The 16,067-nt window shown below is 39.6% G+C and overlaps 1 protein-coding gene and 1 pseudogene across 2 annotated transcripts; one reads left to right on the forward strand and one right to left on the reverse strand.

Moving 5' to 3' along the window:
- Positions 1–7,461: 7,461 nt before the first annotated feature.
- Positions 7,462–11,772, reverse strand: LOC102490796 (Golgi apparatus membrane protein TVP23 homolog B pseudogene; annotated as a pseudogene).
- Positions 11,773–11,835: 63 nt separating this feature from the next.
- On the forward strand, positions 11,836–15,780 carry LSM5 (LSM5 homolog, U6 small nuclear RNA and mRNA degradation associated). 2 transcript variants are annotated; one of them, XM_006171491.3, is made up of 6 exons: positions 11,867–11,942; positions 12,633–12,803; positions 12,991–13,086; positions 13,422–13,449; positions 14,629–14,701; positions 15,527–15,780. In XM_006171491.3, the coding sequence occupies exons 3-6, from the start codon at positions 13,032–13,034 to the stop codon at positions 15,557–15,559; spliced, it is 189 nt and encodes a 62-aa protein (XP_006171553.1). In that variant the 5' UTR covers positions 11,867–11,942; positions 12,633–12,803; positions 12,991–13,031; the 3' UTR covers positions 15,560–15,780. The 2 variants fall into 2 exon arrangements, with proteins under 2 accessions (XP_006171552.1, XP_006171553.1); XM_006171490.3 differs by lacking the exon at positions 12,633–12,803 and having other exon boundaries at positions 11,836–11,942.
- Positions 15,781–16,067: the final 287 nt, after the last annotated feature.

Raw genomic sequence — 16,067 nt, forward strand, 5'->3', positions numbered from 1 at the left:
ATTTAAAAAAAAAAAAAAAAAAAAGTAAAGGGACCAGCAGGTGGCATGGTGGTCAAGGCACTGGACTCCCACATGGCCACCCACAGTTTGAGTCCCAACCTGGTAGCTTGCTTTCTCACTTTCCCTTTCTGTCTCTCTATGGTGAACACATGTACCCTATAGCAAATTTAAAAATAATAATAAATAAAAATTAAGTGAGTATTTTTTTAAAATGTAAGAACAGGGCATCTTTGACTATATTCACAGTAAACATCAATTATTTCATTGTCCAGGAGTCCCAGTAATGGCTTTATGAAAATGTGCCACTTTGCATCCTAGAGTTTTCAATGAAGATTAAATTATCTAGGTGTAACTATTATGTTGCTTAAACTTGTTTAAAACAGTATTACAAACAATATATTTAACTGGGAAAAGTGAGAAAGAAAGCAAGAAAATTTTCAGGATTTTTCTTCCATCTTTGAATATACAGACTGAGGCCAGCAGGTGGCGTGGTGGCACTAGACTCCCAAACCCCATAGCCAACTACAGTTTGGGTCCTAGACATGTTGACTTGCTTTCTCATTTTCCCTCTCTGTCTCTGATGAACACACGTGCCCTACAATGAATTTTTAAAATAATAATAAAAAAATTAAGTAATTCAAAAATGCACAGAGAGAGAGAGACTGGTTGAGTTAATTTAGAATAATAACTCTTGGGAAAGCTGGCAGGTAGTATGGTGGTAAAAGTGCTGGACTCCCACATGGCCCACCATGATTTGAGTCCCAGACTTCATGACTTGTTTTCTCACTTTCTCTTTCTCTCTCTGGTCAAATTTAAATAATAATAACAACAACAACAAATAAATAATCCTTTAAAAGAAAAAAAAATAATGACTCCATTTTTTGTTTTGTTTTGTTTTGTTTTGTTTTGTGAGGGGGAAAGAGAGAGAGACATTTGGGGGCTCTCTCAATTAGGTAGCATTACCAACATGTACTACTGCACCTACCTGACTTGTTGAGGTTGGTATGAACACTGAAACCTGGGCCTCTCATGCAGCCCAGCCTTGCCTAGCAATGTCTCACTATTTGTGTCACCGCAACTGGACCAGAATAACAACCCTTCTACATTAGTTTTTATTTTATTTAAAGCTTATTTATTTTTTGAGAGAAAGAGAGAGAAACACTTGGCAGAGTCTTACTCCATCAGGATTCCTCCCTGCAACACACGTACCACGAAGTCTTCCAGCCAGCCAAGATCATGGATATCCCTGGCATATTTGTGTCAATCTAGGGTCTGAACCTGGGGCCTTCACATATGGTTCCAGTTTGGCTCAGGCATGCCCTACCACCTGGGCCACCATGGTTGAGCCTATGCTAGTTTTTAAGTGAATTGTATTAATATAGAATACATTTATTAACAAAGTACTATTCACAAGGACAAATATCTACTGGGAAAGGAATAGAAAGTTATCCTTTGTTTTAAAAAGTGCTCATAATGGGGCTGGCAGATGGCAAGGTAGTTAAGGTGCTGGATTCCCACATGGTCTACTGTGGTTTGAGTCCTGGACCTGGTAGCTTACTTTCTCACTTTCTCTCTCTCTCTCTCTCTCTCTTTCTCACTCTCTCTCTCTCTCTCTCTCTCTCTCTCTCTCTCTCTCTCTCTCTCTGCCTGACATTATTTGTTTGAAATTTCTCTTTGGAACTCTGAGGTGACAAATGGCCATCCTGTAGCTTGGAGCAATGAGGGACATTCTGCCCCAGCCACAAGCTGAAATTCCTGTCTTTTTTTTTCTAAATATTTACTTAATTTTGTTTATTAACATTTTTCAGTTTTGACTGGAGAGACAGAGAGAGAGAGAGAGAGAACACGAAAAAGCTAGCACCACCAGGTTTGGGACTTGAACCACAGTCTGCCATGTGGGAGTCCAACACCTTAACCATCATACCACCTGCCGGGCCCTGAAATTCCTGTCTTTGAAGGTGGCTCATTTGTTTGTACCCCTTAGCTAAGACTAAAACTGCTGTTCTAAAGACACATTATTTGATTGTGACCCCAACTAAAAATTAACCCAATCTATGCTTTTCTATAGATAGCTGTAAGTCCTTTAACACCTCCTTTCACATATAAAAACATCAGTAAGTTGGCTGACCAGTGAAAGATATTTTTACATGTCTTCTCAGTGTCACCACACTGTAATAATTTTTTTTTCCCCCTCTTTTGTCAGCAGTGTTGCCTCTGTTTGGTTGAGCAGTGAGGAGTCAGACCTGCCTTAGGTCCCTAGACTGGGGGTGTAAAGATCTTCCTCCAACATGTTTGAAGGAGCCTATCAAAATTGAAACACCAATTTGAGATAACTAAATACTGCTGGAATGTTATTTTGAAAGGAAATTTTGGTTGCATTTATATGATGACATTTAAGTCCAGGAAAAATTAGAAATGTGTTTCTGAACACATACTATATACTACTCTTCTAGTTACATATATTTTATGGCAAATTATAAATAATATGTCTGCTCTGTAAAGAACAGCTAAGGAGAGAAAAAAATCCTTGAGACATCAAGCTATGACACAATTTCAGTTTGCTTATAAATGAACCCCAGGGGCTGGCAGATGGTGTAGCAATTACATCACTGGACTCTCACATGGCCAACCACAGTTCGAGTCCCAGGCCCAGTGGCTTGAAAATCACACCAGGTGCGTTCGTGTGCCTGCCCAAGATGCCAAGAGGAGAATGGAGAAGAGATAGTTATATGGCCATCCCCCTTGGAGGGTGAGTTCTCACTTTTTCTCTCACTCACTAGACAGTGAGAGGGCAAGTAAGTCGCTCTCTGGCAAGTGCACATGCCCTAAGGCTAAAACCTTAAAAAAAAGAAAGAGAACTCTGGTGAGGTGGTGAATAAGGCAGCTGGATCACACATGGCCAACTCTGCAGTTTGAATCTGGGGTTGGTGGTTTGAAAAACACACTGTGTGTGTGTGTGTGTGTGTGTGTGTGTGTGTGTGTGCGTGCGCGCGCGCACGCACGCACGCATGCCCAAAATCCTGAATGGAGAAATGGAAGAAAGGGATTATGCTGTGGCAATCCCCCAAGGGGAATGCTTTCTCACTTTCCCTCTATCTTTGTCTCTCTACCAAAATTTAAAACAAAACAAAACTCTGGATTTGGGATTGGCCTATTTCTTTCTGTGTCATGCTTCAGAAAAGAACACTACAAAATATAACCACTGCTGCAATCCCACTAACTCTACTTTGTAAGTGAGCTATGTATTGGGTCATTGGAAAAGTCATGACACATTTTTGCATAGAAAAATATGTCATGAATTTTCTGACGGCCCAATATATTGATAGCTTATTTTCAGAGTCTGAAGAAACTTTATTTAATCATTAGTGGCTTTGAAAATTGCTAATATCAATTCTGTTCTTATAATGGAAAACTTAAAGCACTGGGTACCTTTTTTTTTTTTTTTATAGGGTACATGTGCTTGTCAGAGAGGCAGAGAGACAGAAAGTGAGTATTCACCCCTTGTGGGAGTGGCCCCACTGCAATCCAATCTTTCATTCTCCTCTTGGGCTCTTAGGTATGGATACACGTGTGCCCAGTGTGAATTTCAAGCTATTGTGGTAGGCATTTAGTTAGTCATGAGCGGGCATCCCTAAGAGAAAAGCAAAGGGGCATTTTGGTCAACACCCTAATTCCCACTAGGTCAACGCCCTAATTCCCACTAGGGCAATAAACTAATTAGGTAGTCTAATTAAAACAATCTGGCTCACATTGTGCAATTAGGTAATCAAATTTCTCATTCTTTACCTGTGAGAAAAGTAAGCAAGTGCAAGAGAAAATTGCAGATTTGAATTCAAATGAAGGACATAGGTAGTGTAATAGACCTCCCACCAACGAGTATTCATGACCTCTAAGTAATAAGAATAACGATTAACAGTACCAAACACAATTGCCACCTGGCAATCTGCCCGCCCAAGAGCCTTTTGGGTATACTTCCTTTCTTTCCTATTAAATCTTCTTTTCTACCTACTTCATTTATGATTGTGGTTTTATTTTGCGCCTAGGGACAGATCTCTCATTTTAGTGATCTGGACCCAAAGAAGTTTGGTTCACAACGCAGCTCGACACTTTCCCATTCGTTGACACCACCAGATCTGGAACTCAAACTGCAGTCGATTATAAGGGAGTCCAGTGATGTAGTCAATCTGGCTATAATGTGTCTTGGAGAAGATCTTCTTGGGTTGATTCTACTTGGAGTCCTTTGTATTTTTGGGGACTGGATCTTTGAGTGCCTCTCTAGGTTTGAAAAGTTTTCTTCCAGGATTTCATGGAATAGATTATCGATGCATTTATGAGTCTCTTTACCTTCTGGGATACCAATTATCCAGATGTCTGGATGTTTGATCATATCTAGTGTTTCTTGTATATTATCCTCATTTTGGGGGGCCATTTTCTCAGTCTTAGTGGTGGATTTTTCTAGGCCAGCAATTTTCTCTTCTACATCTGAGATCCTATTTTCTGCATGATCGAATCTGCTTTTAATACTTTCAAGGAAGATTTTGACTTCCTGTATTATAGCCTTCATCTCTAACAGGTCCATTTGATTCCTTTTTAAAGTGTGTAATTCCTCTTTTAGATCTTGCAAGAATTTCCTCATCTCCTGGAACTCATTATCTCCTTTCTCCTTTCTCTTCTGCAGGTCATTGTCTCTCTTCTCTTCCATCTCTGTTAGCTTCGCCATTATGAATATTCTAAATTCTTTATCAGACATTTCCTTGATTTCCATTGAACTGTCTGTGGATGAAGAGGAGCTATTCTTTTCCCTTGGAGGAGAGCTATTTTCTTGCTTTCCCATATTTCTTGTGGCCCTGTGGTGATTTCCAGTCATCTGATGGATGGTATGTTTCTTCTTAAACTTGAAGTTCAAGCTAACATTTAGGAGCATGCGGAAAGAGGTGATCTGGAATAATCTCTTTGCCGTTCCATTTTGATCCCACTCAAGTTTGTGGGCTGGAGGCTGAATTATCAGTAGAAAATCTTCATTTCTCTTTTTTCCCTTGAAATCACTAGTTCTCAGGAGTCATGAAAGTGTCTTCCTTTTATCACCCAAGGCTTTCTATCTCTCTGTCTGGTGAGTACATGTGCCCTATAGCAAAACTCTCTCTTAAAAAAAATTTAAAAAGTATGGTACATGTGCTTTCTAGAGAAAGAAGAAAACACCCCCTGATATTGTATGGTAATACTACAATCCTTTGCCCTCCATTTTTCCATCCTGTTGGGATTTGAGGCATGCATGCATTACCTGTCTGGCACTTTTTGGTTGTTTTGTAAGCAGTAGACTTTTATACAAATATAAAACTTTATATGTGTGTGTGTGTATATACCCTTAAAGCTGTCAATCCAATAGATACTTGTTCAATTGAATGAAAAATTCTTAAATTTTTTTTTCACAATTTACAAATACATTCACAACATAATCTGCTGATTTAAAAATAATATTACATATTGTAATATATAATCTAGTCAAAAAGGAAGATATGCATTTAATAATGACTGGATAACTTGAATTTTCTATTTTCATCAGAGAGCATGCTAAAATTTTTTATTTTGTTGTTGTTTTAAGAATTATTTATAGGGGCCAACAGTTAGCATAATGGCTATGTCGCTGGACTCCTATGTGGTCGACCGCGGTTCATGTCCCGGACCCGGTGGCTTAAAACTCACGCCGGGCATGTGTGCGTGCGTGCCCAAGATTCTGAGAGGAGAATGGAGGAGGAGGGATGACGGCGTGGCCATCCCCCCTGGGGGGTGATTTCTCACTTTCTGTCTCTCTGTCTCTCTCTGTCTGTCTGGCAAGCGCAAGCGCCCTATAACAAAAACCTCTAAAAAAAGAATTATTTATATCATTTTATTTATTATCATTATTTAAAATTTGCCATAGGGCATGCATGCTCACCAGTGAGAGACAGAGAGAGAAAGTGAGAAAGCAAGCCACCAGGTCCAGGACTCCAACCATGGTCAGTTATGTGGAAGTCCAGTGCTTCAATCACCATGCCACCTGCTGGCCCTGAACACGCTAAACTTAAGAATGATAATTTTGTGAAAAAGAAAAGGCTAATCATGAGTTAAATCTGAAATAAGAATGCTCTTGGGATAAAGAAATTTTTCAAAATTTTTGCAAACAGCATAATCTGCTGATTAAAAGACTCCAACAGGGGCCGGCAGGTGGTGTGGTGGTTAAGGCTGCTGGACTCCCACATGGATGACCATGGTTCAAGTTCCAGACCTGGTGGCTTGCTTTCTCACTTTCTCTCGCTCTCTCTGGACAAATTAAACTTTCCCTCTCTTGCTCACTTGCTCTCTCTCTCTCACACACACACACACACACACACACACACACACACTCTGTCCCTCTCTGGTCAAATTAAAATAAATAAAGATTTTTAAATAAAAAAAAAAAAAAGACTCAACAAAGTTTGCAGTACTTACAATGGAATTAACAGACACCTTCAACAGTTTGTAGATTGGATTAGTTTACAGTTATACATATTGCTTTTGTTTAAGAAATTTCATTGATACAAATTATGATTTAAAATATCCCCATTATAGCAAGAAAAAGAAAATACAGTCATAAAATGTGTTAGGCATTTATTATGCCAAGTATTTAAATTATTATTTCATTATGACATAAGAATAGTATAGTGGAAAAAGATAGATTTTTATTAGTCCAACAATCACTGAAGAGCTTCCAAGAAGTTTCATAGTAAAATATAACTATCCTTTCCATAAAATAAATAGAAGAGAAGCAATCTCTGGATATCCCATAAATATAACTATTGATTTTATTTATATATTAATTGGGCCTTGAGTAAATTACTTGTTACAAATAAAAATAAACAAAATTTTAGAAACTAGTTAACACCACAGGCCCAAATGTGGTTTTTCACTTGCCTGCTTATATATAAGAAAAGAAATTTCACCATGAAGTCCATATTTTAAAATAACAGTTACTTCCAGTCTATACATAACGTGAAGTGCTCACTCTTATCATGGAAGCAAAACTTCTAAAATTAATTTACAAGAAATAATATTTAAACACAGAGCTTTGAGATAAACTATGAAATCCTCCTATGTTCTGTGGATCAAAATGTAAGGGTCTCTAGTGAATACACACACTTTAATTAATTTGGCATAAATTGGTATCACCTGACTATGTGCAGACATATGTACACCATAAAACAAATCATGAAAATGTTTCTACTGACACCATACTCTCTAGTTCCACCTGCTAGAAAGGAAATTTAAAAAAACTTAATAACTTTTCCTCTTTGTAAATAAAGTTTTTAAGCAGAAAAATCCAACACTCCTCTTTGCAACATGGACTGAGCTCTAAAAGATTCAGAGTCAAGAATCTCATAGGTTGTTTCCCAATGTAATAAAACATACATATAAGCTTTATTTTTTTGTCTATTTAGGAATTCTCTAATCATCTCCAGTGTTTTGTCTTAAAAACTGCTTTCCAAGATAGGAGGTAAACATACCGGTTAAATTCTTCCTGCTACCTACTTTACACCCTGTAGCACCACACTCATGATAACCACCAACAACCACTTTACTCTGAAGGAGAAAAGAGCACTAAAGACAAAAAACACTGACAGCACTGGAGAGGCAATAAGTCCTAACCAAAAGATTCTTGATTCAGCCTCTGAAAAAGTTTTATTCTCTTGAGAGGATGTCTTCCTGAACTCAAACACCCAATGACTCCTTCTATCTTCATCAATATGATTCCACCATTGTAGCCCAACCATTAGTCTACCTATGACATTCTTCACTACCCAAAAGCCACATGACAATAACAAGATAATCATCACCATATAGGTAATAAAACTCCTGCTGAGCAATTCACAGAGAAAATAGACTGATTGCACTGACTCAAAAGAATAAATGGAAAAATCAGGGCTGGCAGGTGGCATGGTGGTTAAGGACGCTGGATTACCACATGGCTGACCGTAGTTTGAATCCCAGACCTGGCGGCTTGCTTTTTCACTTTGCCTTTTTCTGTCTCTCTCACTCTGTCCCTCTCTGGTCAAATTAAAATAAATAAATAAATCAAGTTAAATAAAAAATAATTTTTTAAAAAAGTATAAATGGAAAAATGATGCCCCTCGATATCTGATTTTGGATTTTTTTGGTCTATTAGTTGTCTCTTCTTCAGCATCAAATAGGGGAACATCTTTAGTTTCATCATTAACTATCTCCAGTCTGCCACGAGTTCAGGTGGTGAACAGGGATACGGACACAAAGCTCTGGAACACTTGACTCGTGCTTCAGTGATGCTGTAGGCTGGGCATCTAGAAGCTGCCACCCTCCCCCAGTGCCTATAGCCTCTCATCTCTATCTGGCATGTTTTTCAAGCTTCCAGAGCAGGAATTTAAACTGCTGTTGGCCCTGTAGAATCTGGCTTCCTTAACTAAGAGGCCATAGGTCGGCCCTCTGACTAGTCAACTCTTATTTGTCCTCCAAGATTGGACTTCTGCCAGTTTCTTTGTGAAGCTTCCCAAGCTATTTATGTGACTAGTGGACAAATTGTTTGATTTGTCTAAGTATAGAGAACTTAATCATGAAACTGAGGCAGGAAGAAAGCTAAAAAATGGAAGCAGGTAAGGGGGCTGGAGTGTCTGCCTCTGTGGCTAGACAGAAGAACAAATAAGGGCAGAAAATTCCCAGCCCAAGGTAATGCAGGCAAGAGATTTTCAGTGGGGGATGTCTAGTTGGTTAAGCCACATTTGATGTAGCCAATGAGATGAGTTAGTGGACCCAGCCACATTTGATAGAGTCAATGAGATGAGAACAATCAGTGAGCCTGGTCAACGTTCAAACACAACACTGGTTAAGAAATGATAAACCCCATGGAAAGTAACTACCAGAGCCCTTAGACTGTACCTCTTGGGAGTGTACTTTTGCTTTTACTTAATAAACTACTCTTTTCTTTCATTACCGGCATGTTTTGTTCAATTCTTTGTCCTAAATAGCAAGAACCTGGACACTGCCAAAGCCATCCTGTAAAACAAACAGACAAAAACGAACAAGCAAACAAATTAAAAACTTGCCTCAAAGGATGATTGTAAAAAATTATTAGTGTCCTAGCACATAGTAGGTGCTCAATTTTGGGGGAATGAAAAAAAAAGTCAGAACTGGCTTGAAATTTAGAAGATGGTTGTATTCTCGGGACCAGCAGTTAATGTAATTGCTATGTCGCTGGACTCCCATGTCGTCGACTGCGGTTTGCGTCCCGGACCCAGTGGCTTAAAACTCACACCAGGCACGTGTGCGTGCGTGCCCAAGATCTCGAGAGGAGAATGGAGAAGAAGGGATTGCGGCATGGCCATCCCCTCCAGGGGGTGATTTCTCGCTTTTTGTCTCTCTCTGTCTGGCGAGAGCACGCATCCTACAAAAACCTCCCCCCATCCAAAAAAAGAAGATGGTTGTATTCTCTAGGATCCTTGAAGCTAAAAGAGATGATTTTTCTTTGTCTGTTTTTTTGTTTTTTAAAGAGATTTTTTGCTATAGGGTACGTGTACTCACTGGAAAGACAGAGCAGAGAGGGGCGGCCGGGGGGCGGGAGGGATGGCCATGCCACGATCCCTTCTCTTCCATTCTCTTGGGATTCTGGGCACACATACACACGTGCCCAGTGTGTTTCAAGTCTCTGGGTCTGAGAATTGAACAGCTGTTGGCTGTATGGGAGTCTAGCACCTTAACCACTATGCTACCTGCTGGCCCCTAAAAGAGATCTTTTTCTTTGTGTGTTAAATGTCATGGTGCTTTGTACTTTTTGTTACTTGTCTTTCCCACTTATCTTTTTTTTTTTTTCAGAGATTTTTGCCGTAGGGTGTGTATGCTCACTGGAGAGAGAGACAGATACCATGAGAGGGGAAGTGAGAAACCACACACCCCCTGGAGGGGTGGGCATAACTCAATCCCTTCTCCTCCATTCTCCTCCAGGGATCTGGATATGCATGTACATACACCTGGCATGATTTTGAAACCACCCGGTCCAGAACTTGAAATACAGTCAACCATATGAGAATCCAGCGACTAAACCACTACACCATTCACTTGCCCCTCTCCTATTCACCTTTAAGCCCCTGCAAGTGTAGAAGACCCCTTCTGTTCTGTATACTGTTTTATATTTATCAAACTGCTAGTGAAATAGTAGGTAACTAATATATATTTGTTCAGTAAAAGAACAATGGGTGCCTAACAGTCATTTGTTTTATGAAAATATGATATTCTCCGTGGCCTCACATGTTTAGACTGCTTAACTTTTTTGTATGCTTGCTATAGGGCATATGACTTCAGAGATAGAAATAGAGATAGAGAAATCACCCCTTGGGAAACACAAGAGAGAGAGAGAGAGAAAGAGAAATCACCCCCTGGGGGACACTACAGTCCCTCCGCTGCATTCTCATCTGAGGAATCTAAGCACACAAGCATATGAAGTGGGCATGATTTTCAAGTCACCAGCGCAGGACTTGAACTATGCAGCTGGGCATGTGGAATCCATTGCCTTAATCTCTATGCCACCTCCTGGCCCTAAACTGTTTAACTTTAAACTCCTAAGATACAAATATACAATATAGTAAGGCAGAGAATCTATTTTCTTTCTTTCTTTCTTTCTTTCTTTCTTTCTTTCTTTCTTTCTTTCTTTCTTTCTTTCTTTTTTCAAAACAGAAGTGCAAGAGCTGGGTAGTGGCATGAAGTAGTGCAACTGGACCTACATGGTAAAGGTTCTGGGTTTGGGCATGCTGGTTGGCTGAGCTGGGTGAGACTGGGGGTGGATTTCTTTGTGGAGACCCTACTGGAATAACCCCCCTCACTCTCAAGAAAGAAAGAAACTTAAAAAGCAAAAACACAAGTGCAAAAGATTTCTTTTGAAGCGTGATGTCATTTACATATAGAGTGACATCTGGTGGTTGCGTGCTAGACAACTGTTTGTAGAAGACATAATGAATTAAAAATCCTAAAATAAGTTGGACTCTTAGATACAACAAGGGAAGAAATGTTGAGTCTCATCAAGTAGTAGCATTTAAAATATATATTTTTGAAATTCAGTATAGAAAAGTTAAAAAAAAATGATGGGACCTGCAGATGGTGTAATGGCTACGTTGCTGGACTCCCAGGTAGTTGAACACGGTTCGAGTCCCGGACCTGGTGGCTTAAACTCACACCTGGCGCGTGTGCGTGCGTGCCCAAGATCCTGAGAGGAGAGTGGAGAAGGGATTGACTATCCCGGGGAGTGGGGGTAGGGGCGGCGATTTCTCGCTTTTTGTCTCTGTCTCTTTCTGGTGGGCGCACTTGCCCTACAGCAAAAACCTATCCAAATAAGGAAAAGAAAAGAAAATAATTATCTTATTTGACTTTATTTATTTGTTTTTAACTTGACCAGAGAGTGAGAGTGAGAAAGCAAGCTGCCAGGTCCTGGATTCGAACCACAGCGCCCTTAACCACCGTCACATGCTGGTCCCAGGAGTGCGTCTTTTGACTTGGTGGTAAGGAAGTACGAAGTGATTTATACTCGTTTGAAAAAAGATCCTGGTTTAAAACAAAATGCAACTTCCTAGAGAAAAATAAGACAGAGAAAGAATTTATTCCCTTTGCCAACATATCTTTAATTTAGAGGGCAGAGTTAAGTGTCGAGACTGAAAACGATCACCGAAGGAAAGATTTCACCGGATCTTACTGCGGAGGCGAGGGAAGCCAGTGGGCACGATTTACATGGACTGGCCCCATCGCACACTCTGTCTCAGATTGGTCGAGCCTGCCCAGGCTGCGGGAGTGGGGGTGGGGGCGGAAGCGCGCTCTTTCAAAGTCGCCTTCCCGGCGTCGATGTTTTCAGGCCACTTCCGGCGTAGCCATGGCGGCTAACGCTACTACCAACCCGTCGCAGCTGCTGCCGTTAGGTAATCTGGGTCGAGTGAGAATCTGGTGCGGGAGCCAAGTTCAGGGTTGGGGACCCGAGGGGTGCGGCCTAGGCAGCCCTGGCTGAGTGTGAAGGAATGTGTGGGACTAGTACTTTCCCCCTCCGCGGCTCGTTTTTTGGCTCCCAAGTGTGCGGCGCCAGGCCGCCTCTGCATTTTAACATCGTGGGATTCCCCAAGGCTGCGGCTTTTGACCCTCTAAACCAAACCCTCAGCGGAAAACTCTACACTTAATAAATTCATCGTCGGCCTTCTTTGTTGTGAACTAGCTCTACAGTGCCATGAGTAGTAGCCCCACTTCTCAACCCTAGATTAGATACATCCTCTTGTAAGTCTGGTTGGTTATTGAGAGAACACCGCGGCCTGGAACGATCCTTAGAAGAGAACGTGGAAACTAGTTCTGTTTGTCATTTCAGTCATCCAACTAGCACTATTGAGCACCTAAGTGCCAGACACCGTACTTGGACACTATTCAACAATAAACTTAAATCTCAGCCATTTCCTTCAAATAGTACACAAGCCAATGGAAGAGGGAATACTGGACAAGTAAAAAGTAAATGTCATGCCGAATAATGCTAAGCTGGCTAAAGGGAGGAAGTAACAGGAAAGATTTAGCTAAATAGATTAACTTAGTGGATGTGATTGAAAAGTTTTCATTCGTTTGTTTGACAGACTCTTGGAATGCCTAGGATATGCCACACACTGTCCATTGGGAATATAGTGATGGGCAAAAATAACCAGGGTCTCCGCGCTCATGGAGCTTAGGGTCTGGGGGGTCCGCGTCTGTTCATATATGGATAAGACAAGTATAAAACCACAATTACAACAAATTGCTACAAAGAGGTAAGTGGGGGCCAAGGAAAACTCTTTCTGTAAAATTATTGAACAGAGATTTTTGTTAAAAGACCTAATTTTGTTGAATGAGTATTTTCCCTGGTTTATCCTTCATCATATGCAAGTAAGGATTGCCAGTAGGCACTCAAATATTTGTTGAAATAATGAATGGGTAAAAATCTCTTTTCCTTCACAGAGCTTGTGGACAAATGTATAGGATCAAGAATTCACATTGTGATGAAAAGTGATAAGGAAATTGTTGGTACACTTCTAGGATTTGATGACTTTGTCAGTATCCTTTTGAAAGTTGGTGGTGGCATAGACTTTTCTTACATATTTAATCACATAACTATAGGCAATCAGTGATTATTATAATAAAAATAAATTTATTCTTAGGGAACTGTTAATTGTTAATATTTTAATTGTGTTAATTGTGTTAATATTTATTTAACTGTGTTAATATTTAATTGTATTAATATTTTAAGATGTGTGTGTACTTGAAGGTAAAACTGACAAAAAGTATTTTGAATTTGGCATTGTATTAAACATTGTAATTAAGACTGAGCAAAGGCAGAAGCCAGGGTAAATTCAACTAGGTATATTTATTTTCTTAACACCAAATTTCAGATATGGTACTGGAAGATGTTACTGAATTGTGAGTATTGTTAAAAATTAAACCAATTTTGGGGAGTTAATTTTAGTTAAAGGCAGTTCTAATACTGTTGAATCAATAATTTATGTGACAACATTACCTGTTGGTATTATCTTTTTTTTTTTTGGAGAGGTTTTTGCTATAGGGCGTGTGTGCTCGCCAGACAGACAGAGAGAGACAGAGACAGAAAGGGAGAAATCACCCCCCATGGGGAATCGTCACGCCGCAATCCCTTCTCCTCCATTCTCCTCTCGGTATCTTGGGCATGTATGCACACGTGCCCAGCGTGAGGTGTGCCCCCTGCCCCAGGTTGAGGTTTAAGCCACCGGGTCTGGGACGCAAACCGTGGTCGACTACGTGGGAGTCCAGCGACATAGCCATTATGGTAACTGCTGGTTCCCTATCTTAAAGACAGAAATTTTATCTGCTGACACTTGTAAAATTATATTAGTGGTTATTATCATAGTGTAATTATTACTAAATTGGTAGGAAATTAGTGGAGACAAAACTTTTAAGATAAAAGATACTAAAAGCAGCTATGAATTTTAGGGCTCAGGCCAAATCAAGGAGCTGATAATAAAAGCATTAAACTATGTAACTTAAAATGTAAATGATGGCTCAGGTACAGTAAAGATTTGCCTAGCCACTGGTGCATATGTAGCACCACTGCTTAGGAGGCTGGAAGCTGCATGGGAGGCCTGGGTTCAGTTTGTGGGTCAACCTGAGCACCAAGTACAGTTGGGCATACCTGTGGTCATAACTAATGGGGAGGCAGGAGCAGGAGGATTGCAATATGGCAAGACCCTGTCATAAATATCTATCTCTATCTCTAAAATCTCCTCCTCTCACATTCTCTCTCTTAGAAAAAACTTTGGAATTGATTAGTTTTTTTTGGATAAGAATCAGGAGTAATAGATGCTTAAAAAAAGACAAAGGCTGCAAACCATTTTGTTTCATGTTTGACAAATTTCAACTTCTTTTTCTGAGGATCAATCTAGTAGACATGGATTCTAGAGTATACATTACCCAGTGGATAATCTTTGTTTCTGAAAATTGTCAGTATAATTGCTTGACCTCACATTCATTTGTACATAAGAATAACATTTTTAAGTAGGGAAATTATTTAAAAAATGTTGACTTTGATTACTGTTTTTCCTGACTCTATTTAATCTATTCATTTAGTGAAATCACACCAGAAGGAAGAAGGATTACTAAATTAGATCAGATTTTGCTAAATGGAAATAATATAACAATGGTAAGATATGTTAATTAAAGCTATTTCATTTAGATAGTAGCCTATTTTTGTGGGTCAATGATTACAGAACTAACTTAAAATGTTTCTTGCTTGATTAAATGCACATGGCCCAGTGGTGCTTAAGAAGGGAACAGAATTGTGGCCTGTAGGTGGAGTGTTGGGTTAAGGTACCAGACTCCCACATGGCCAGCCAGCCTCCATTCAAGTTCCAGGAGTTCCAGACCCGGCAGCTTGCTTTCTCACTTTTCCTTTCTCTCTCTGGTGAAATTAAAAACTATTAACAAAATTAAATAAAAAAAAAAAAAAGAAGGGACCAGAATTCTTGGTGGTGTAAGGCCTATAGAGCTGAGCTATTGGAAAGGCAAAGAGGCTTAATGATAAGTTCGCTTGGGTGCTCACCAGAGAGAGCCAGAGAGAGAAGGGGAGAGAGAGGGAAAGTGAGAAATCATCCCCCAAGGGGAGATGGCCACATCACTATTCCTTCTCTTCATTTTTGTGGGATTTGGGGCACGCATGTCCCTGGCGTGTTTTTCAAGTCACTTGGTCTGTGAGTCAAACTTGGAGTTGTCCATGTGAGATCTTAGCACCTAAAGAGCAATGTCACCTGCTTTTTAATACTATATTTTGTTAGTAATCATTGTTGAGATACTAAGTATTAATTGGATATATTGAGAATTACAAACAAATATTGATGATCTGAAGAAAATGGGAATGTGAAAGAGTAAGAGAGAAGCACAGTAGCTTTGGTCACTGAAGAGCATTACTAGGGGATTTTAGGTGATGTAATCGAGGTGTTATTAATAAGCCTTTTTTCCTCTTGTGCAGCTGGTTCCTGGAGGAGAAGGACCTGAAGTATGAATGGATATCCTAGACTTATGCTAGATTCTGTTTTGTCTTACAGTGGCAACAAAATATAAATTTTTTTTAACCTTTTAATGTTAGGTCCTGTAAAGCTGTTTCCCATTAAAGGGAAATGCTTTGAAGATGTATGCCCATTTTTGTAAGTTAATCTTGATTATTTTGGAAAAAGAAGTAAAGTTTGTTTTTTTGAAGGCTAAAATAAAGATGTTATTTGTTAACCATCATTTTATTTTCTTTACTGCAATAACCAGTAGACAAAGATCAGAGTTATTTTTTGCTACTTGCTTTCCTGTCATGTTATGCCTGTTTACTTTCTCACTTACATGACCATTTGTGCCTCAAACTAAACAAAATGACCAACTTTGATTTTGAGCAGGTGTATTTAAAAAATCTGAAATGATTACTTAGAAAATTCACTTAAGGCAGGTGGTGTGATTAAGACGCTGGACTACCACAAGGCTGACGGTGATTCAAGTACCAGACCTGATGACTTGCTTTTTCACTT

The sequence above is a fragment of the Tupaia chinensis genome, unplaced genomic scaffold (assembly GCF_000334495.1).
Source record: "Tupaia chinensis unplaced genomic scaffold, TupChi_1.0 Scaffold149666_1, whole genome shotgun sequence".
Lineage (NCBI taxonomy): Eukaryota > Metazoa > Chordata > Mammalia > Scandentia > Tupaiidae > Tupaia > Tupaia belangeri.

What these genes read in the sequence shown, in the direction of transcription:
- LSM5 (XM_006171490.3), top strand. Translation starts at nt 11,897, where the DNA reads ATGGCGGCTAACGCTACTACCAACCCGTCGCAGCTGCTGCCGTTAG. An exon ending in GTCGCAGCTGCTGCCGTTAG is followed by an intron (nt 11,943 to 12,990) that starts GTAATCTGGGTC and finishes TTTCCTTCACAG; the next exon opens with AGCTTGTGGACAAATGTATA. An exon ending in ATGGAAATAATATAACAATG is followed by an intron (nt 14,702 to 15,526) that starts GTAAGATATGTT and finishes CCTCTTGTGCAG; the next exon opens with CTGGTTCCTGGAGGAGAAGG.